Source organism: Leopardus geoffroyi, chromosome A2 (assembly GCF_018350155.1).
Source record: "Leopardus geoffroyi isolate Oge1 chromosome A2, O.geoffroyi_Oge1_pat1.0, whole genome shotgun sequence".
NCBI classification, from domain to species: Eukaryota; Metazoa; Chordata; class Mammalia; order Carnivora; family Felidae; genus Leopardus; species Leopardus geoffroyi.
In genome coordinates, this window is record NC_059331.1 from 2,504,315 (window position 1) to 2,526,431 (window position 22,117).

Genomic DNA, 22,117 nt, shown 5'->3' on the forward strand with positions numbered 1-22,117 from the left:
TATATATATATATTTTAATGTTTGTTTTTGAGAGAGAGAGAGAGAGAGCTTGCACAAGTGGGGGAGGGGCAGAGAGAGAGGGAGACACAGAAGCCGAAACAGGCTCCAGGCTCCGAGCTGTCAGCACAGAGCCCGACGTGGGGCTTGAACTCACGAGCTGTGAGATCATGACCTGAGCCGAAGTCAGGAGCTCAACCGACTGAGCCACCCAGGCGCCCCACGGGAGGGGGGTTGTTTTTAATATATCTCCATGACAATTTTTTTTATTGTGGGTAAAATACACATAAGATTAAATTCGCCGTCTTAACCGCGTCTAAGTGCACAGCTCAGCGGCATCAGGCATGCTCACATTGTTGTGTAACCATCCCCACCATCCGTCTCTGGAATTTCTCATTTTCCCACATGGAAACTGGCTCCCTGAAGCACCGGCTCCCCGCCCCCTGCCCCACCCCTGGCTCCCACCGTCTACTCTCTGCCTCTGGGGACGGGACGTCCTTGTCCTTCTGTGTCTGGCCTATTACGCTGAGCATAATAACATCCTTCAAGGTTCATCCGCGTTGCAGCGGGGGTCAGAATTCCTCACTTTTTAAGGCAGAATAATATTCCAGCGTGTGGATGGACCCCATCGTGTTTTCCGTTCATCTGTTGATGGACGCTTGGGTGGTGCCGCCTTTTGGCCGTTGTGAATAATGCTGCTGTGAACATGCGTAATATCTGTTTGAAATATCTGTCGAGTCCCTGCTCTCAATTCTTTTGGGTAGAGACCCAGACGTGCAGTTGCTGGGTCCTACGATAACTCTATGTTTAACTTTTCTGAGGAACGCCAAACCGTTTTCCACGGGGGCTGCACCATTGTACGCTAGAAAGCCCTGCTCCCCAGGGCACCAGAGGACCCCTCCCCAGCAACCGGCCCAGCCGGTGGGAATGGCAGCGTGGTGACCACATCCCAGAAGGAAGGACGCGGCTTTAGTTCGCTCCTGCCCGGAGCAAAACTGGGCACCACGGGGCTGTTCCCAGGGCTCTGCACAGGGGGCCCTAGGGGTCGGAGGAGGCAGAGAGGCTCCAGGGGGGAGCTGGGGGTGGTGGGCACAGGGTCCACGGCGCCAGAGCAGACGACGATGGTCTCGTTTCACACGCAGTGAACGTGAGGTCCACAGAGGTTAGAGGCAGAGTCCAGGGCTGAGGCCCGGCCCCCCGGGTCCATCTCAGGGGACCTGCCACCTGCCTGCATCCCACACCCCGCCTCAGGCAGACATCTTTCAAAACACCATTGATCTATCTCATCGGTCTTTCTCTGGGGGCCTCTCTGCGTCTCTCTCCGTGTCTCTGGTCTCTGCAGTTCTCGCGCTTCGCACCCCTCCCCAGCCCCCACCCGGCCCAGGACGGCGTCCAACCAATCACACCCTCGCTCTGGACCACTTCTGGGCTGGCCCGCCCCCTGCCCTCTCCTGATTGGCTCCGCTGCGCCACGCCCCCTCCAGCCCCGCCCCCGCCCCTGACCCATCCTTCTACGCTCTGGGACCACCCTCTCGGAGCGGGGAAACTGAGGCCCGGAGAGGGGCGGCGCCCGGCCCAAGGCCACGAAGCAGGTGCGTGGCAGAGCCGCTGTGCTCCTCCTCCCAGTGCTGGAGCACCTTCTGCATCCTTGGGGTTGCAGGTGCACTCCCCACCGTCCTCCTCGGGCAACCGCGGCCTCACTGCCCCACCGGCCCTCACCCCGCGCTCTGCCTATCTCTTCATCTGGCGTCGGACGCGGATTTAATTAACAGCTACTCTCCTCTCCCCTTCCCTAGCTCACCGAGGGGGAGGGGCGGCTGGACCACGGCTATTGTCCCCCCCCCCCCCCAATACCGTTGGTTCCAGTGTCCTGTTTCTTTTTGGCTTGTAGTAAAAAAGAACATAAAATCTACCTCGATTTTTCCCTCTTTTCCACTTTTTTTAAAAATGTGGTTAAATACAATTAAATTCACCCTCCTCACCCTTTCCAAGCGCACAGCTCAGCGGCATCAGGCACACTCACACTGTCGTGCAGCCGCCCCCACCACCCGTCTCCAGAACTTTCCATCTCCCCAGACTGAGGCTCTGTCCCCATGAAGCACGGACTCCCCGCCCCCTGCCCCAGCCCTGGCTCCCACCGTCCACTCTCTGTCCCTGTGGACGGGACTCCTCTGGGGAGCCCCCGTGCGTGGGGTCACGCGGGACGTGTCCTTCTGTGTCTGGCTCCTGTCACCGCACAGTGTCCTCGGGGTCCGTCCACGCGGCGGCAGGCGGCAGGACGTCCTTCCTTTTCAAAGCAGAATGATATTCCAGGGTGTGGACGGACCACATTGTGTTCGTTTATCCATTGGTGGACACTTGACTCCCTTCCCCTTTTGGCCGTTGGGATTAATGCTGCTGTGAACTTGGGTCTGCGATCTCCTTTTCTCTCAACGCCCCCATTTGTCTCCCTTCCAGGCTGTGCCTTTCTCACCTACTGTGCCAGGGACTCCGCCATCAAAGCTCAGACTGCCCTGCACGAACAGAAGACCTTGCCCGGGGTGAGTCCTGGGTGCTGTCTGGGGTGTGGGGATGGAGGGGACGCTCTCACCCTGGGGAAGGCTGAGGCCCTGCCTGGGGTCAGCGGTGAGGCCCGCGTGCCTCTGGACTCAGAAAGAGGGATAAGGTGCAGAGGGACAGAAGTGACCAGAGAGAGCATTTATTGAGTGCCTACTGCCCGCCATGTTCCCTGCTTCACACCAGAGTGGTTGTGTGTGGTCGTGCAGGTTGCACACGGCACAAAGGCCTGGCCCAGCGTGCAAGTGTCATTGTGCCGACACCTGAAGGACGAGGAAGCATTAGCAGAGAAAGGCAACAGCATGTGCAGAAGCCTTGAGGCAGGATCGTGCCTGGCACGTTGGAGGAACGGCAAGGGGGCCTGTGCGGCTGGAGCAGAGTGAGCGAGGGAGCCAGGGGGAGGAGGGGAGGGCAGCGAGGGGACGGGGCAAGTCCTAAGGGCCTTGAGGGCCTCCAGGAGGAGCTTAGACGCTGCCTGCTTCTCCATATGAAAAGGAAAGGGATTTTCTTACCCTTCATCCTTACGAGCAGATAGAGCTACGGCCCCTTGATGAAGGGGGTGTTTGGGCAGCTTTTCCACCCCCAGGGGAGGCTGGCCCAGGCTCCGTCTCCGCTGGCTCTCCCTTGTCAGCCCTGCCTTCTTGGGGTGGGCAGGAAGCCCCTGCCCCCAGTGCAGGCAGGGCGGTCGGCCTGAGCCAGCTGAGCCCGGTCCCCAGGCAGCGTCTGTTCACGGAAATCGAAGGAGGCACAGTGAGACCCACGGCATCCCATGGGCTCTGGGGTGTTCACCCTTCCTTCTGGGACTCTCGTGGACTCTTCAGCATCAGGGACATTTGGGGGCTGCTTGGGTGACATCTGCAGACACAAGTGCTGGGAATCGGGGTGCAACAGGGCTGACCGGGTGCACCCGCCAGGAGCATGCCATCATGGCAAGGGTTGACTTGGGTCTGAACAAGCACCGGAAATGGCCCAGGGGCTGGCCTCAACCTCATAGTCAAGAACAGAGTGCCCCTTTTGGGGTGAAGACAAGAGGGGTGGAGGTGACGTGGCAGCAAGCAGTCCTTGCTGAGCAGCAGTGAGCCGGTGACTTAACCTCTCTGGTCTTCAGCATTGGAAGAGTATAACGGGGTGGGGTGGAGGGAGGAGACTGTAGAGAAGGGGGTCACGGAAGGCTTCCCGGAGGAGGTGACATCCGAGAAAGGATTCACAGTTCTCCCTCCATCGGACCTTCTGCCATCACCTCCCCGAACCAACTGGGGACTGGAGGGCAGGTGCATCCATACAGGCTGGCCCCCGGGGGCACAGTGGAGTTTCTGTGGACCCCATTAGTTATCTCCTGTGGCCTAACAATTGTTCCACAACCTGGTGCCTTCAAACAGGCAGCATTCGTGATCCCAGTGGCCGGGGGGCCAGAATTAGGGAGCGAGTCTGCCGCAGGGTCGTGGCTCAGAGTCTCTCCTGACTGGGACTCAGGGGTCCGCCTCCGTGCTGGCCCCTGGGGCAGCCGTGGACAAGAGGCCTCAGTTCCTCCCAAGGGGGACAGCTTGAGCAGCCTCACCGCATGGCGGCCGGCTTCCCCCAGGGCGCAAGGAGGGCACCGCCTCGCGCCTCGTCGTGGGGCGACACGCTGTCTGCCACACTCCCTCTGGCAGGAACCTCTGGGGGCTCTGGGCGCCTAGAGGAAGAAACCGGTTTCGTAGTGGATTTGTCCAAGGTCGAGCAGCCAGCCAACGGCAGAATGGGGACTTGACGGCCGACCCCGTGTGGGCGCCCAGCCCTTCCGTGTCCGTGGACCGTTTTCCGGCGCGTGGCACCAGGCTCTGGCTGGGGGCTCTGAGCCATCTGCCCGGAGAAATCCGTACCCACCTGGAGACCCGCTAAGATTTCTAGCAGTGGCCCCAGCTCAGTCATTCTTAGTTCTCTTCTCCCATTTTACTGAAGGAATCACTGAGAGCCAAAGCCAGCCTCTGCCTCCACTGCCTGAGGCCCTGGGGGCCTGGGAAGCAGCGCCCTCTGTGTTGGGGGCCGAAGCTGGGCTCTGGGCTCCATCAGCAGCCGGGAGGGAAGCCAGAAGAAGGCGGGGGGGGGGTCTCTCCCTAGAGGGGGGGCCCCTCGAGTCCTCAACACCCATGGGTTCACTCAACAGACATTTACTGAGCGCCTGAACGAACACCCCAATGAAAGGACTTCCGGTGGTGAGGACACCACGGAGCCCAGAGGCGACGGGGGCGGGGGGGACTTTTAGAGCGATTTTCAGACTCAGGATGCGGGTTCTGTTTCGACAGGAAGCTCAAGGACCTTCTCTGAGCATCAGGGGCCAGAGGGACCGCAGGGAGTTGTGGTTGTTCGGGCAAGCGGCTGGGGCAGGGACAGCGGAGGTAGGGATGGGGGGTTCGGGATGCTTTTGGAGCAAAGCTTTCCGGGTCGGAGTGAATGGGGGGGGGGGGCGGGTTAGTGACCCGGGGCCACTGTAACAAAGCGCCATGCACTGGGGAGCTGAAAGCGACAGAAATTTATGCTGTCACACTTCTGGGAGCCAGAAGTCTGAAAGCGACGTGGCGGGAGGGCCACGCTGTGGGGAACTCTGTTCCACGTCTCTCCAGCTCCCGGTGGCTCTCCAGCTTGTGGACGCATCACCCCAATCCCTGCCTCTGTGGCCACGTGGCCGCCCTCTGTGTCGATACGTCTCCCCTCCCCCTCTGCCCTTCTCTTATAAGGACACCTGTCGATGGGTCTAGGGCTCACCCTAAAACTCATCTCGAGATCCGTGACTTAATCACATCTGTGAGGACACCTTTTCCAGATTCCACAGGTTCTGGGGGTTGGGACTTGGACACATCTCAGGGAAGTCCCCGTTCAACCCACTATGACGGGCGAGCACAAAATGAGCAGCGAATGTGTGGCGGCCGGGACAGCATCGCGGTGGCTCTAGGTGGGGGGAGCCGGGGCCCCGCACTGGTGACTTCGGGCGGCAGACAAGGCGGCTTCTCGGAGGAGAGGGCATTTGAGCCACGTCGTGTCTCGAGGGATGGGGAAGATTGTGGCAGATGGAGACAGGGGTGGCGTGGGGACGGCGTGTGCCGAGCCGGGAGGTAGGAATGTGCCAGGCGAGCTGCTGAGTGCGGGAGACACAGCGGAGCCTCCGCTGTCTCGTGGAGGAGTTTACGTTAGGTCAGAGGAGGGGTCTCAGCCCGGGGGGCGATTCTGCCCCCGAGGGACCCTGAGTGACGTCTGGGGACACTTGTGATTGTCATGACTGGGAGATGCTGCTGGCATCCACTGATCAGGAGAATAAGGAGCAGCGAAGGTTCCAGAGCAGTGCGCATTGCTCTAGAACGCGAGCCACATTTAACATTTAAATGTTTCCAGGAGGGGGCGTCTGGGTGGCTCAGTCAGTTCAGTGTCTGACTCTTGATTTGGGCTCAGGTCATGATCTCACAGTTCGTGGGTTCAAGCCCCGCACTGGGCTCCCCACTGAGCATGGAGTCTGCTTGGGATTCTCTCTCTCCCTCTCTGACCCTCTCCCCCCCCCCAATTAAAAATAAATAAACTTGGGGGGCGCCTGGGTGGCTCAGTCAGTTAAGCGTCCGACTTCAGCTCAGGTCGTGATCTCGCGGTCCGTGAGTTCGAGCCCCGCGTCGGGCTCCATGCTGACAGCTTGGAGCCTGGAGCCTGCTTCGGATTCTGTGTCTCCCTCTCTCTCTTCCCCTCCCCCGCTCATGCTCTGTCTCTCTCCTCTCTCTCTCTCTCAAAAATACATAAACGTTAAAAAATGTTTTAAACTTAAACCACTACACGTGGCTAGTGGCTCCCACATTGGGCAGCTCAAGTCTAGAATGTTCTTTTTAAAAAACATTTATTTATTTATCTTTGGGAGAAAGCGAGCACAGCAAGGGAGGGGCGGAGGGAGAGAAGTCGACACAGAAGCCGAAGCAGCTCCAGGCTCCCAGCTGTCAGCACAGAGCCTGACGCGGGGCTCGGACCCACAGACTGTGAGATCATGACCCGAGCTGATCATGATTGGACGCTCAACCAACTGAGCCGCGCAGGTGCCCCTAGAATGTTCTAGGTCAGGGGATACCTACTGTGTTAGGCAGCAGATGTAGAATGTTCTAGACTGGGGGTCACCTCCTGTATTGGAGCGTTCAGACTTAGAATATCCTAGATTAGGAGTCAGCCACTGTTTTGGATAGCACAGATGTAGACCAGGGATCAGCTACCACGTTAGACAGGGCATTCTAGACCTAGAATGTTCTAGAACCAGGAACATGATGCAATGTCATCATATGTCTAGATTGTGGAGTCTGGGGGTCTCTTTTTGATACGGGCTCGTGGTTGGGGGGGGGGAGGGAGGATCTCTAGCAGTCCCCAGAAACCATGCCTGTCATGTCCCCACGCCTGAGCCCCCGTCTTCCTGTTGGAGGAGTCACCATCCTGACTTTCACGGTAACCGACCCCTGTTTTTGCTCACGTTCTTCGTGCGTATAAATATATCTCTAGAAGACCGGGTAACCTTTTCCCGTTTTGCTTTTTACCTAAAGCGACTGGAATCATATCATATGTCGTCTTTACCCCCCTGCATTTTTTTTCTGTCACTGACTGTGCAGCTGCTGAGACCCAGTGTCCCCCTGTCTTCACCAGGTCTCTCAGTGGCTGGTGCTTTTTCGTGGCCGTGTAGTATTCCACAGCGGGCCCACACAACCTGCCACTGTCTTGTGGGTGGGCCGTTACCGACGGGAGAGATCTCTACCTTCGAGAGAGATCTTGCCGTGCTTTGTCTCTGATGGACACGTGCCGCGTCTCCTTTGGGCGCCGACTCGGGAGTTGGGACCCCCGAGGACCTAGGCCTGTGGCCTCCGTGGCCGACACCTCCCCGCCAAGCCACGAAGGGGGTTGACTTGCGGGTGAACCTCCTCCCCCCCAGGGCAGCCTTTCAGAGCCAGAGCTGACGCCTCGTCCGCGGGTTGCAGGAAGAGTGACGGGGAGGGTGGGGGGGGCGCCGGGTCCCGCGCTGGCTCTGTGCTCCCCCCCCCCGCCACGCTGCCGCTTCTGCAGCAGACCGGTTCCCGTGTCGCGTGTGACAGCGGTGTCCGTGGGGGATGCGGTTTTAATCAAATCTCAGCATTCTGGAGTAGGATCCTAAATTAATCACAGAAGCCCAGAATAGGACCCGGAACGGACCGCAGGGCCCGGGAGTCCACGCTGGGCAGATGCCGCAGATCGAGCTGATGTTCTCCGTTGGGCCGTCCGACCCCAGGATGGGGTTCCTGGACCTGGAACGGGGGGCCGTGGGGACAGCGGGTCCAGCTGGGTCTCTCGGGGGCCGTGCCATCAGAGACGACACCATCCGTCCTTTGTTCGTGAAGGTCTCGAGGGGCGGAGGACACCCCAGTTCTGCCGGCTGCCCCCCTGTTCTTGTGTGCACCCTGGAAAGGGATAGGTTTGTCCGTCTGGCTGCGGATCCCCCCGACGGACCCCTCCTGACACCCCTTCTATGCACACAGGGGCTTCTGAGGTGACCCCCCCCCCCGCAAGACCCCCTCCCACATCCCACGACTTGGCTCAGAGCCAAGCCGAACCTGAGAAGGCTCAAGGGGCCCCACGGTGGCTTGACCTTCCCAGGCCTCAGTTTCCTCATTTGTGAATGGGATTGCAGAAGTGTCAATGGGACTGAGGGCCCTGGGCGTGACACCTGCCAGCTGCTGAGCCTGGCAACGGGAGCCTGGCACATCCACGATGAACGAACGAACGAACCGTCGCAGGCAAGTCAAGCCTGCAGGACTCTGGGCCGGTCTCGTCTTCCCAAGCCCGGCTTCTCCCCCTGAAGCGTAGACACAGCTGGGCACAAGCTCTTGACTTACTCCCCGCACGGGGCGCTGGGCCCAGCACGGGTCCAGCTTGCTCTTTGCCCACGGGGACAGGGACTGGGTTTCACTTTCTGCGGAGTCTGGAAGCCATAGGTTTTGTCTCATTTCATTTCACTTGCCATTTGGGGACCCCGGGCCGGGCCTCTGGTGGGGGAGGGGCGCACAGCCCCTCGGGCCCTGCCCCTAGGAAGTCACCCAAGAGGGACGATGTGTGTGTGTTGGGGCATGTGCCACAATCAAGGTGATGCCTTGACAAAGCATTGAAGCACGTGGAGTTGGAGAGGTGGCCTTCAGGGAGAGGTGGCCTCGGAGGGGCCTGTTCGCAGTGAGGATGGGGTGTGTGTGTGTGTGGGGGGGGGCGGTGAGTTGCAGTGATGTCCCGGGGGCATGGGAGGAAGGCAGAGGAGGAATGCCAGGATGCGACTCCCGGGGCAGTAGGGAGCCACAGCAGCGCCTCGAGCAGGAGAGAGGCTTGCTCTGGGTGTTTGACGGAGGCTGGCGGGGCCCCCGCGGGAGAAGGGGAGGCTGTAATGGTGGCTTGGGCCCCACCTTGCTTTCTTCTCCTCCATACTACCCAGAAACAACCCGGTTGGGGCCTCTCCCGGGCCCCCACGTCTTCTAAAGGACCGTCTTCGGGGCCCCAGCCTGACTACCAGAGGCGCCTCCCCCAGCGGACTCAGTTTCCCCATCTGTAACACACACAGGTCAGACGCAGGGATTCCGGTTTCTCAACGACGTACGACTTGGTTGAAGTCACCCAGCAAAAGCTGGGGGCAGAGCAAGGACTGGACCTCAGCTACGTGATGTGTGCCCCCCCGCCCCGCCCCCAGAGACACAGACGCCCCCCAGAGCCCCAGCCCACAGGACCCTTGGCTGAAGGGTTGGCTGCATATCGAGGGGACCCTGAGGAAACCATCAGGAGACCCGGACTCTGCTTCTGACGTTCTCCTCTCCCTTTCTGGTTTGCCCATCTGCAAAACGCGAATGTGTCCGTCTCATAAAGTTGTTTGGAGACTGAATGAGTCAGGGGGTGTAGGTATTCCTCCAGCATGAGAAGCTGTCTCCCCCCCCCAAAAAAAAAACTCTTACTCATACTTCAAAACCCACTGCACTTTTCCATCTCCAGTGCGGCCCCAGTAGCCTTGGGCTCTTCACTGCCCTGAGCTCTGGGGTCTCCAGCAGCCGTTGATCCCTAGCTCTGGCTCAATCCTGACCTCTCAAGTCTGGGAGTGCCCGCGTCTGCCTGTGTCTCCCCTTGGGCCAGATTCCTGGGGTCCTCCCTGGGGTTGCAGCCTGACTCCTAATGGGGCACGCTGGGAATGTTGTGGAATAAATGAAAGGGGGACGAGAGGGGGGAGGGAAGGGACGCAGCCATGGGGAGCCAGAGAAGGTGGAGGAGGGAGGGAGGGCACTAGGCAGAGACCTCGGCGGGACAGATGGAGAGAGGGAGCCGGAAGGAGGTGGGCAGAGCCAGATGGGCGGGCAGGGGCGACAGGAGGGGTGTGGGGAGACCCAGCTCCCCCCCCCCCCCGCCCCGCACGCCTCCTCCCGGCTCGGGCGGGCAACGCCGGCAGGGCCCGGCCTCTGGCGGGCGGATCGTCAGCGCCCGCCGGGCGTCGTCGGGCGCGGGGAGCGAGGCGCGGGGCCCGTGCGTGCGTGCGGCGTGTGCGCGCCTGTGCGCCCGGGGCCGGGCGGGCGGCGGCACGAGGCCAGCCTGGCGCGCGTCTCCAGGCCGGTGGGTAAGGCGGGCCGCGGGGTGCGGACGGCCAGGCCTCGGAGCCTCGGCTTTCGAGGGGGGGACCGGGGAGGAGGGGACTGACTGCCCGCCTGGCTTCTCGGGACCAGACCCAGACCCCCGCGGCTGCCCCGCGCCGAGCTGACCCAGGAGGGGGAAGGGGCCTCCCAGGAGGCGGAAGGTCCCAGGCTCCGCAACCGGGCTGGCGGGGGGGGGGGGGGGGGGGGGGGGGGGGGGGGGGGGGGGGGGGGGGGGGCGGGAGGGGAGATGGGGCGCAGGTATCCAGGCCACGAGAGTGGGGCGGGGGTGGAGGGTGCGGGGATGGGCACAGGTTCCCTCCCCGTGGCCCCCCCACCTCGCTCCCTCCCTCAGCGCATCGTCTCCAGAAGATTATATTTAAATATCTCTTTTGCGCGAGGCAGGAGCTGGGCTCGCCCCTAAGAGGCGGTTTCCATGGCAACAACAATTGCCAGCTTCCGTGTGGTGAATCAGCGTTGCCATGGCAACCCCATCCTCATCTGCCCAAGGTGCTGGGCGGCAGGGGGGGGGGGGGAGGTGAGGGCCAGCGGAGGCGGGGTGGGAGGGGTGGGGGGCGAACAGGAGGCTGGAGCTCAGGTGCCCCCTGTCCCCCCACCTCCCTTCACAACCTCAGTCTGCCCGCAGCCCAGAACCTGGTCCCATCTGGTTGAACAAAATCTCCCCTCCCGCCTCCAGCTAGCTGGGTGTGGTACCCAGGTGGAGAGGGCCCGGGGTGTGTGTGTGTGTGTGTGTGGACATGGTGGGGGAAGGGAGAGCCTTTCCCAGGTGGTCAGGGTCCCTCTGAGGATGTGGCTGCGTGGGTGGCAGGAACTGGGGACACTGGAAGGCCTCTCTGCTTCTGGGGCTCCCAAGGCTGAGTTCAAATTGAGGCCGCCCATATGCGCGCAGAACGGGGAGGGGCTCAGAGAGGGTAGGGAAGCTGGAGAGGGGGAGGGGGGGCGCAGGGAAAGAGGGTGCAGGGTGAGGGAGGGGACTCAGACTGGGGGTGTGGGGCAGTTCGGGGTCTAAGAGAAGGGGAAGGAGAGCTGGGGGTTCACAGTTGGAGAGGGGTCTCTACTCACGGGACTGGGTAGAAAGATCCTTAGAGTTGAAGTCTAGGGAGGCTTAGTGCCTTCACTCACCCGCCATGACCTTGGACAGACAACCTCTCCTGGCCTCGGTTTTGACATCTGTAAAACCTGGGGAAAGCTGCAGCTCGCTGGGCAGCTGCACAGTGACCAGAGGGCTGACGTCCCCCAAGCACCTTCTCCGAATGGCCATGGGGACCGTCTGACCTTGGAGGGGGTCTGGGACGGGCACGTGTTCCAACCCCAGGCCTGGTGCCCTTCTATGCTGTTGTGTGTTGGCCGCCTCCTCCTGGTCCGTTCAGTTCGGCAAGCTTCTCTGGTTCTCCCTGCTGCCGCGAGAACGCAAGACCCAGGCACTCGCTGCCCCGAAGCAGAGGGAGGAAGGGTTGCCTGCGTGGGGCTTTCGAGCGGGGTTTTGAAGGATGAGTAAGAGTTCGCCAGAAGCACCAGGCTTGGAGGAGGATCCCATTCTCAGACCAGTGGAGAAGCGAATGTCACCCGCTTCCCACATCCCTTGAGTTGGTTCTCAGATACCCACCTTAGCTCCTCCCCATGGCTGGGTGAGTTTGGGGGTGGGGATTACAGGAGGATTTCTTCCATCGAACGTCAGTTTCGGTGCTGGAGGTGGAGGACAGGAGGGTCCAGAACACCGAGTCCACATTGAAAGCTGGCCCACTCAGGTACGACAGTCCTCCCACCCAAGGCTCAGAGAGCTGGCTAAAAGGAGTTGCCTTGGTGTCAGTCAGCTGGTGCTCAGTAACAAACCAACTCAACCCTCTTATTTGGTCATGATTCCACGGGTCGGCGAGCACAGACAGGGCTCAGCTGGGCGGTTCTTCTGCTGGTCGCTCCAGGGTCACTCGTGCCGTGGCCGTCGGTCAGGGCTTGCGGGGCGAGCCGGGAGAGGACAGGCCTTCCTCCCACAGGCTGCCTGTCATTGGGCCTCTCAGTGCTTGAGGTCTCCCGTCCTCCTGTCCTGCCTCGGCTTGTCCAGCTGGCAGTGCGCGGGTCCCAAAAGAGGAAGCTGCAGAGTCTCTCGAGGCCGGGGCTTGGAACTCCCCCCACTTCCCCGCCACCACACTCCGCTCGCCAGAGCAAGTCACAAGGCCAAGTCCAGATGCAGAGGGTGGGGAAATAGACTCCAGTCTTTGATGAGAGAAACTGCAAGGTCACATCACACACAGGACCAGAGGAGTTGGGCATCTTTCCAAGGAGCATACAGCACTTGGGAAGGCAAGGAGGCTTCCTGCAGCAAGAAATATTGTTACTGGGTTTTGAAGGTAAAGTAGGAGTTTTCCAGGCAGCATGAGTGAAGCCCTGTACCTGGGACTGTGTGTCCGTTTAGTCTGGCTGGTTTGCTGCTGGAAGCTGGTGGGGTGCTGAGCCCGGGGAGGGGGGCAGGGTGCCCGGCGGGGCTCGGACGTAGCCTCCCCCCCCCGCCACGCCGCGCTGCCAGCCTTGACCTCCTCCTCCCCTCTCTCTCCACAGATGGCGCGGCCGATCCAGGTGAAGCCTGCGGACAGTGAAAGCCGCGGAGGTAGTTGTCATCTGTCCGTGGCCACCAGGCCGGGGGTCGGCGGAGGAGCCGGGGAAGGAGGGGAATCTCTGATCAGGAGGATGTAGCCGTCACCTCTCCGCTCACACGCCTAATGGTGGTGGGAGAGGCAGAGTCCCCTAGCTAGGGTAGGGGCAGGAGAGCAGGGGGGCTCTGTCCTCTCTTCCCAGCCCAGGAGTCAGGAGTAGGGGGTCTGGCTGGGTCCCGCCGCTGGCCCCTAGAGCTTGAAATACACCCCTCCCCTAGGGTGCAAAACTGGGGGTCTTCTGACGCAGACGGGATGGGATCCCTGAAGGGGGTCCCTGAGGGGAATCGCTTTCTCTGTGCGTGGGCGTGGGCGTGTGCGTGTGAGCACGCATGCCTTGGCACGCCTGTGTACAGACGTGCGTGAGCACGTGCACATGTGCACGCGCGTGTCTGCGGCTCCTGTGGTGGGGGTGCCTGCCTGCCGGTGCGCGTGTCTGTGCGTGGGCGTGCGTGTTCGAGCGTGTGTGCTTGACCTTCGAGGCTGGGCGAGCGGGTTCTCCGGCTGCAGGTCTGGACCGTGTCGGGGACCTGCCCACGGGGGCGTGCTCGGCTGTCCCCAGTGGCATCGGGGCTCGTCATTCTTGGCGAGTGTCCTCCCCGCCCCCATCTCAGCTGGACTGGGTGGCGTGCGGGGCAGGGCTGTTAGGACTCCTGTGTGTGTGTAGGAGCCCGGGACAGCCCATCTGGGTTGGGGCCTGTTTCACACTCTCCAAGCTGGCTGCGAGTGTAGGGCAGGGGTTGGAGAGGGGCTCTGTGTTTCTCCATCTCTCCCCTTCTCTCTCCCTCTTTTAGTAATTCCTCCTCCCCCTCCTCCCCTCCTCCTCTCCCCTCCTCCTCCCCCTCCCCTCCCCCTCCCTCCTCCCCCTCCTCCTTTTTCACTTCCTCCCCCTCCTCCTCCCCCTCCTATCCTCCCTCTCCTCCTCTTCCTCCCCTCCTCTTCCTCCTCCTCCCCTTCCTCCTCCTTCTCCGCCTCCTTCTCCTCCTTCCCCTCCTCCCCCTTTCCCTCCCCCCTCCTCCCCCTCCTCCTCTTCCTCCTCCTCCCCTTCCCCCCTCCCCTTCCTCTCTCTTCTTCTCCTCCTCCTTCTTCCTCTCTCTGTTTCACCCTCTCTCCCTCTCCAGACCTCTTCCTCTCTCCTTATCTTTTTCTCTCCTTCTGTCTCTCTGGTTCTCTCCGTACTCCTCTCTCTGGGTCTCGCTTTGTCTCTTACTGTCTCTCTCGGTCTCTCTCTCTCTCTCTCTCTCACCTGTTTCTTTCCCCGACTCTCAGTCTCTCCGCGTCTGTCCCTCCTTCCCTCCCACCCTCATGAGTGACAGCTGCCAGAGAACAGGTTTCCATAGTAACCCAGCTCGGCATCCCTGGGAGACGGAGCTGCCACGTTCCTGATTACAGGGGGGCAGCGCAGTTACCGGAGGGAGCAGGACTCTGGTGCCTCATACGGCAGACGCCGGCCCAGCCAGGCCTGCAGCCAGGCACCCACCCCAACCCCACCAGACGGGGGCTCCAGGCTTCCAGGCACCCGGTCCTGTGCACACACATGCCCTCACTCATTCGGCAGGCACCTGCCCGGCTCCTTTGGAGGACGCAGGAGCCAGCGGCGCTCACCCCCGACGGGGAAATCGAGATGGCAGACAGACAGACAGGGGCCCAGGCCAGGCAGTTCTCACGCCAGCACTGTGTGTGGGTGCTCTGAAGGCGAGGAGGGAGAGAGCATCTTTGCCCGAGGGTGGGAGCAGTGAGCGGTGGCCCTGAGGACTGAAGGGAGGACGTTCCAGGAGGGGCGCACTGCGTGAGCGAAGGCTCCAAGATGCGCCCGAGCAGCGCACGTGGGAGGGGGGACAGACCCGGGGCGGGGAAGCTCGTGGCTGTGTCCTCCCGCTCACAGGCAGAGCAGGGGCCGGCAGTGCTCCCCCCGGGCCCTGCTGCCTCCGTTCGGTTGGAGGGACCGAGAAATTCCCGGAGGCCAGGACTCGGCTGAGGGGGTGTCTCCGCCCACAGGGGACCGGAAGCTGTTTGTGGGGATGCTGAACAAGCAGCAGTCGGAAGAGGACGTGCTGCGGCTGTTCCAGCCCTTTGGGGTCATCGACGAATGCACCGTGCTCCGCGGGCCTGACGGCAGCAGCAAAGGTGACCGGCGAGCCGGGACTGGCCCTGGGGCGAGGCTGGGCGCGTAGGTGGGGATGGGACTAGCTCCTGGGGGCGGAGCTGGGCACTTGAGGGGGCGGGACTGGCTCCTGGGGGCGGGGCGGGGCACTTGAGGGGGCGGGACTGGCTTCTAGGGGCGGGGCACTTGAGGGGGCGGGACTGGCTCCGGGGGCGGGGCCGGGCACGTGGGAGGGCGGAGTTGGCTCCTGGGGCGGGGCCAGGCACGTGAGAAGGCGGGACTGGCTCCTGGGGGCGGGGCAGGGCACTTGAGGGGGCGGGACTGGCTCCGGGGGCGGGGCCGGGCACGTGGGAGGGCGGAGTTGGCTCCTGGGGCGGGGCCGGGCACGTGGGGGGGCGGGACTGGCTCCTGGGGGCGGGGGCAGGGCACTTGAGGAGGTGGGGCTGGGCACTTGAGGGGGCGGGACTGGCTCCGGGGGCGGGGCCGGGCACGTGGGGGGGCGGGACTGGCTCCTGGGGGCGGGGCAGGATACTTGAAGGGGTGGGAACTGGCTCCAGGAGGCGGGGGTGGAGGAGAGCACGTGAGAGGGCGGGGTTGGTTCCCGGGGGTGGAGCTGGACACTTGAGAACGCGGGACTGGCTCCTGGGGGCGGGGCCAGGCACGTGGGAGGGCGGGGTTGGCTCCTGGGGGTGGGGCCTACAGGTACTTGATGGGCCGGGACTGACTCCTGAAGGCAGTGGGGCAGGGCGGCTGGGGGCGCGGACTGGGTGGCCGGGACTGTCACGTCCCACGGGGTCCTAACTGTGTGCCATGTCCCGATGCGCTGCCTGTGTCCACCTGGCTCTGTGGGACAGTTTCCTGTGGACTGTCGGCCTGATCCTGGCTGTACCATCCAGGAAAGACTTTCATGGTCTCCAATGTTTCCCTGTCTGCCCATGTGGCTGTATGTGACTATGGACGCCTGCCTCTCTTAGTCTCTGACTCTTTATGCCTGAGTGTCTAAATGACTATTGCTGTCTGGGTTTTCATGAGTCTGGTGGTGTTTGTCTGTCTACCTGATTCTTCCCGTTTGGTCCATCTGTCTGGCACCAACTCTCAGCCTGCCTGTCTCTGGCTCTTGCAACTTTTACTCTTCTAGGACTGAATGTATCCCATGGTCCCTATTTGCTTGGCTCTCTCTCTTTTTTAAAAAATTGATATCCATGTACTGTAAAACTCCCCTTTTTAAAACGTACAGTGAAGTGCTTTTCAGTATATTCAAAAAATTGTGCAACCATTGCCACTCTCTAATTCCAGAACATTCCATCGTCTCACCCCACCTGCCTGGCTCTTCCATAGTACTCTCTCTGGAATTATGTCTAGTGGTCTCTCCCTATGAGTGTGTGTCTGAATTTACCTATGTCTGGTGGTCCCTGGCTATCTGTCTGCCCGATTTCTGATTTGGTCCTGTGTGACTAGCCAGCTGGGTCTGCCCTGTCTGGTTTCTTTCTTCCTTCCTTCCTTCCTTCCTTCTTTCCTTCCTTTTCTTTCTTTCTTTCTTTCTTTCTTTCTTTCTTTCTTTCTTTCTTCCTTGTCCCCATCTCTCTAACTCTGGTGACATGGGCATATCTGTCTGGGTCTGAATGTACCCACAGGACTGTATCTCTGTGCCTGTGTCTGAAGGTTTGTCACCATCCCTCTGCATATCCGATTTCAGCTCTGGATCTCATGGTGCCAGGGGTTGGCGGGTGTTCTCGAAGCCCGTGCCCTTCCCTTGTTCCAGCGGGCAGGGCCTGCCTCCCCGACTGTGCACCCCTTCGCGACATCCGTCTGACTGTGCGTGTGACAAACAGCTGTGTGGCTGCCTGGCTTTCTGAGTGAATGGACGGCCAACTGGCTGATGTGGACCTCTGTGGCTGGCTGTGTGCTCGTCTCGTTGCCTGACCCTTTATTGTCCAGCTGTCTGTCTGGACACATGACTGCTTGTCTCTCTGTTCTGACTGGCCTTCCGGCTGCCTGTCTGACACTGGCCGTCCAGGGCTCCCGGTCCCCTCTCCTGCGGCCCCTGCCCCCCTCCCCCCCGGAAAGACCCCGTTGCCCTCACGCACTCTCCTTCCTTCTCTTGGGGCAGGCTGTGCCTTTGTGAAGTTCTCCTCCCACACCGAGGCCCAGGCGGCCATCCACGCGCTGCACGGCAGCCAAACCATGCCGGTGAGTAGGACTGTCCCGGGCCCTGGGGCGGGCAGGGGGGAGGGGGGAGGGGACAGGGACGGAAACGCTCGCCACCGTCCCAGCCGTCCTCGGCCTCTGGCTGGTCGTCAGCGAGGCACAGGCGGAGGAGGAGCGCGTCTCTGATGGCGCCGTGGGCGGGCGCACGCACACGAGGGTGACTGCGCACGCGCGGGGCGTACGAGGACGCGAGCGTGCGAGTGAGTGTGGGGCTGCGCGTGGACTAGCGCGTGTGTGCCTGTTCACGTGTGTGCGAGGGAGAGAATACGTGGGCGTGCGCACATGCCCGTGGGTGTGAGTGCGTGTGTGTGTGCCTGGCAGTGGGTGATTGTTAACGTGCACGTGAGCTGTGTGCGTGTGAGAAGATGTGCGGATAAGTGTGTGTGCTGGCACACGTGTAAGTGTGTCGAGTGGGTGTTTTTGTGCGAGTCGACGGTGCAGTACGTCCGTGGGTGGGGGCACGTGTGTGTATTGAGTGCCTGCGTGTGTATGTGTGAGTGTCCCTGGGGGGCGTGGGGGGGGCAGGGGCGTATGTGTGCATCTGCAGGAATATGTGAGGGCAAGTGTATGCGTGTGTGTGAGCGTGTAGGTCTGCGTGAGTGGCATTTGTGTGCACGTGTGTGGGTATGCGTGTGAGTGTGCGCGCGCGTGTGTGTGTGTGTGTGTGAGCGTGTGTACGCGTGTGGGTGTACAAGAGGGTGTCCTGGAGGGGCGAGATCCCGAGAGGTGGTTTGGCTTTGTCAAGGCCAGCAGGGGGACGTGTGGGGCGTGGGGGATGATGACACGGATGGGGGGGCGGCTGGAGGGGCTGCGGTCCAAAGCTGAGGGGCACGGCTTCTTAAGGTGATGAGAGCCATGGAAAGTTTTGACAGGGGAGGGAAGGCGGTTTGGACACGTCCCCTGGGCCAGGGTGGGGATGGGCAGGGGGCAGGACTGGCACAGGGAGAGGCCGGGGAGGAGCAGCCCGGCTCTGGGAGTGGCCCTGCCCTCTAGGAAGCAGGCGCCGGGGGCCACCATCACTGTACGTGAATGTCCAAATCTGCCAGGGGACGACAGGCCTTCCGGAACCAACTCTGCTCTCAGCTGGTCTCAAAATGGGTGTGCAGGGGGCGCCTGGGGGGCTCAGTCGGTTAAGCATCCGACTCTTGATTTCGGCTCAGGTCGTGACCCCAGCGTTCGTGAGTTCGAGCCCCATGTCTGTGCTGTCAGCGCAGAGCCTGGTTGGGATTCTCTGTCCCCCTCTCCCTGCCCTTCCCCCACTCAGTCTCTCTGTGTCTCTGTCTCTCTCTCTCAAAATAAATAAGTAAACCCCACAAAACTAGGTGTGAAGGGCAGGGCAGTGTCAGAGCTTCCGGTCCCTTGCTCGCTGGGTACTCGGGCATCAGTTTTAGCCCCTAGAGTGGCAGGATTCATTCAGGCTTTCTCCTGCAGGGAGCTGACCAGTGAGGAGGTGCCTCAGGGAGTGAGCTCGCCATCAAAGGGGGCAACCTCTCTGATGGTCGGTGTCTCACCTGTTCTCAGGTGTGAGTGAGTTATAGGTCCCCGTCGTTCCTCTCCAGCAGTCGGCTTCTCCACTTTTGAGAGTGTGGCTGATAGTCCGGGCCCCAGACACAACCCCCCGGGCCCAGAGGCCCCACCTGTGCGCACGGGCGGCCGCACGGTCAAGTGCGAGACCCAGGACGCCGAGCTCTGAGCTGTTCTCGCTGCGACGTGCGTGTCCCGCGGCGGCGGGCCCACGGGCGGGATTGAGAGGTCCCGGCACCTACACCGCGCGGCCAAGGCCCTGAGCTGGCGTGGTTCCAGGAACCCAGAGTCCTGGCTACCTCCCTCCTTCTTTCCCTCCCTGCTCGCCGCCGCCCCTGCAGGGTGCCTCCTCCAGCCTGGTGGTCAAGTTTGCCGACACGGACAAGGAGCGGACGCTCCGGCGCATGCAGCAGATGGTGGGCCAGCTGGGCATCCTGACGCCGTCCCTCACCCTGCCCTTCAGCCCCTACAGTGCCTACGCCCAGGCTGTGAGTGCCCCGGCAGACGCACTTCTGTCTCCCAAGGCCACTCTGGGGGTTCAGCTCAGTCTCTCTCTCTCTCTGCGTTCTGTCGAGGGCCGCTGCCTCTCTGCTCCTCTTCCTGTCTCTTGCCCAACCTGTCCGACTCGGGGTCCTATCCTGGCCATGGCCGAGTCCCCAGATCCAGGCTGATTCCTGAGCCCCAGCCCCAGCTGAGCCCTCCAGCCACGAACCGAGCCCCAGGCCCAAGCTGAACCCCAACTCTGGACTGACACAACCCCATGCTTAGCTCCAAAAGGAGCCTCTAAATCCAGGCTGACTCCCAACTGAGACCCGACCCTGGCTGACTTCAGTGTTGGCTGATCCCTGATCCCGGACCAAGCCCAAATTCCTGACTCAGCCCTGACCTGAAGACTGAACCCTGATCCTAGACTGACCCTCGATCCCAGGCTGAGCCCCACAATTCCTAACTGAGGCCTGAGCCACGACAGCCAGGCTGACCGCTCCCCCACCCCCGCCAGTTACCAGAGGGCCAGGCCTCCCCCAGGGCGTCATGACCTCAGGGCAGGTGCCACCCCGACTGTGCACGCTGACTCCCTCTCCACCCCCAGCTCATGCAGCAGCAGACAACGGTCCTGTCCACGTCGGGCAGCTACCTGAGCCCTGGCGTGGCCTTCTCACCCTGCCACATCCAGCAGATCGGCGCCGTCAGCCTTAACGGGCTGCCTGCCACACCCATCGCCCCTGCCTCTGGTGAGAGTCCGCCAGGGGCCTGAGGATCGTGGGCAGGGCGGGGCCGGGGCCAGGGCCAGGCTCAGGCTCCCCATCGCGCTCCTCTGCCCCACAGGACTGCACTCGCCCCCGCTGCTTGGTTCCACTGCCGTGCCCGGGCTCGTGGCTCCCATCACCAATGGCTTCGCAGGTGTCGTGCCCTTCCCTGGGGGGCACCCTGCCCTAGAGACCGTGTATGCCAATGGCCTTGTGCCCTACCCAGGTAACGTGAGTGGTTCCCCTAGGGGCCGAGGAGAGGGGGTGGGGCCGGGAAGGCATCTCTGGGACAAGCGCGAGTTCCTGTGCCCTGGTGCCTGGGAAACAGAGGCGGTCTCAGCTGGACAGATGTGAGCGGTGGGCACAGAGAAGGGGGCTGTAGCCGGGTGCGTAAGCATGGGAACTTTATACCCAGGCATTTATGGGTGCAGATTCCAGTTTGGCGGCCCTATGAGTCTCTGGGCCTCAGTTTGCTCACCCGGGAGATGGGGCAGATAACATCAGACATCGCATGAGGTTGCACGGACAGTGGACTCAGTATATAAAATGCTGAACGTGTCACCTGTACTGAGAACAGCAGCACCACCAATCTTAGTTATTAATCATTGCTGTTTAGGAAGACGTCAGTAGCCTCATTCATTCATTCATTCATTCAGTATTAACCATGCCCTGAGCTAGGCTCGGCCCTGCCTTGAAGCAGGGGCCCCATCTTTCCCTTTCTTAGACCACAATCCCCAGGCAAGCATCTGCCAGTATCTGGCAGTATCTGTGTTTCCACCATTGAGGAGAACTTATTTTTATTTTGAAATGATTCGAGCTCACAGGGAGTTTCAAAAATAGTACAGAGAGGTCCCGGTACCTCCAACCCAGTCCCCCACCCCCACCCCCCCGCCCACCATGCTAACATCTTACATAACCGCAGCACATTGTTGAAACCAGGAAACTGACGTTGGTGGGGTACAGTGAACTCAACAGGAGTTGGAGATCTTACTCAGAGGGTGCCACTTTGTACGTGCACTCGCTTGTTGTATGTGTGTTGGGGGGGGGGCATTGTGTGCCATTTTATCACAGGTATAGATTTGGGTAACCACCACCACAATCAAGATACAAAACTTCTCCATCAATACAGAGTGATTGGTGCGTGTGACCCCTTTAGGGGCACACCCCACCACCACCCCGTCCTCTAGCAGCCTCTCTCCATTCGAGCAGAATCTTTTGGCTGAATTTCCCCCCGGAGGCACCAGCTCTAGTGGTCTGGACAACTTCTCCCCTCCCCTTACCTCCACCATCGCCCCCGCCCCCCTCCCCGCCCTGGGGCAGTTGGGTGATGGGTGGTCACAGCCACATGAGGGATCCAGGGGGTGTCTGATGAGTGACATGTGGGGGGGGGTGCGAGAGAGGGAAAGGGATGGGGGTGGGGGGTGATGGGGAGCAGAGGCCTGAAGTCCTGGAGAATCCAGAGAATAAAAGGGAAGAGGGAAAGGGTCCAGATGGGGACAGAGAGATGGGGGTGATGGTTAACCTCTCTGGAGTCCTGTTCGACTTCGCCATTATCTATCTGAGTGGCCCCGTGCCAGTTGCTTCACCTCTCTGAACCTCAGTTTTCCCACCTGTAAAATGGGGGCCACACCTGTAAAAGGTTAATGCGGAGGTGAAGCTGGGGCGGATGTTGCTCTCCTTTTGGCTCCGAAGTTTCTGGGGTAATTGGAAGACTTCTGCTGCCCCCGTCCCACTCAGTCCCTCCGTTTGCCCCGCAGCTCAGAGCCCGACCGTGGCCGAGACCCTCCATCCTGCCTTCTCCGGAGTCCAGCAGTACACAGGTACGGAAGGCAGTCCAGCCCAGTCCGGGCGCGGCCCCGCCCCTGGGCCCCGGCTTTCCCGCCTGGCCTAGCCACGCCCCTAGCCACACCCCGCCTCTGGCCCCGCCCCTCGGCGGTCGCCCTCTCATTCGGCCTTCCCGCTTGCACCTAGCCACGCCTCCTACTTCTGGCCCTGGCCCAATCCCAGGTCTTGGCCCCGCCCCCTGCAGCTTCTGGTCCCGCCTCTTGGGTCCTGCCAGGGCCCCGGCCCTCAGCCGTGGCCTTCTGGTCAAGCTCTGGCTCCACCCACTCGGATCTCCTGTGGCCTTGGCCCCTCCTTCAGGCCCGGCCTCGGCTGTGGCCACGCCCCCTCCCGCTAGGAGGCCTTGCCCCC

At 61.5% G+C, this 22,117-nt stretch overlaps 1 protein-coding gene across 6 annotated transcripts in view; it reads left to right on the forward strand.

The window, feature by feature from the left end:
- Nucleotides 1-22,117, forward strand: part of CELF5 (CUGBP Elav-like family member 5) — a 47,424-nt gene that overhangs the window by 16,688 nt on the left and 8,619 nt on the right. For 2 of the 6 annotated variants that reach the window (XR_006715574.1, XM_045491427.1), the window contains exons 2-9: nt 2,455-2,537; nt 12,750-12,801; nt 14,840-14,968; nt 17,056-17,135; nt 19,019-19,165; nt 19,768-19,909; nt 20,004-20,150; nt 21,682-21,744. Coding sequence is in view for 5 of the 6 variants with exons in the window: in XM_045491427.1 (XP_045347383.1) it covers nt 2,455-2,537; nt 12,750-12,801; nt 14,840-14,968; nt 17,056-17,135; nt 19,019-19,165; nt 19,768-19,909; nt 20,004-20,150; nt 21,682-21,744 (843 nt within the window). In the remaining variant the exon portion in view is untranslated. Of the gene's footprint in view, nt 1-2,454; nt 2,538-9,841; nt 10,160-12,749; nt 12,802-14,839; nt 14,969-17,055; nt 17,136-19,018; nt 19,166-19,767; nt 19,910-20,003; nt 20,151-21,681; nt 21,745-22,117 lie in introns of those variants that run through there. The other 4 variants (XM_045491432.1, XM_045491428.1, XM_045491430.1 and 1 more) reach the window with 3 other exon arrangements.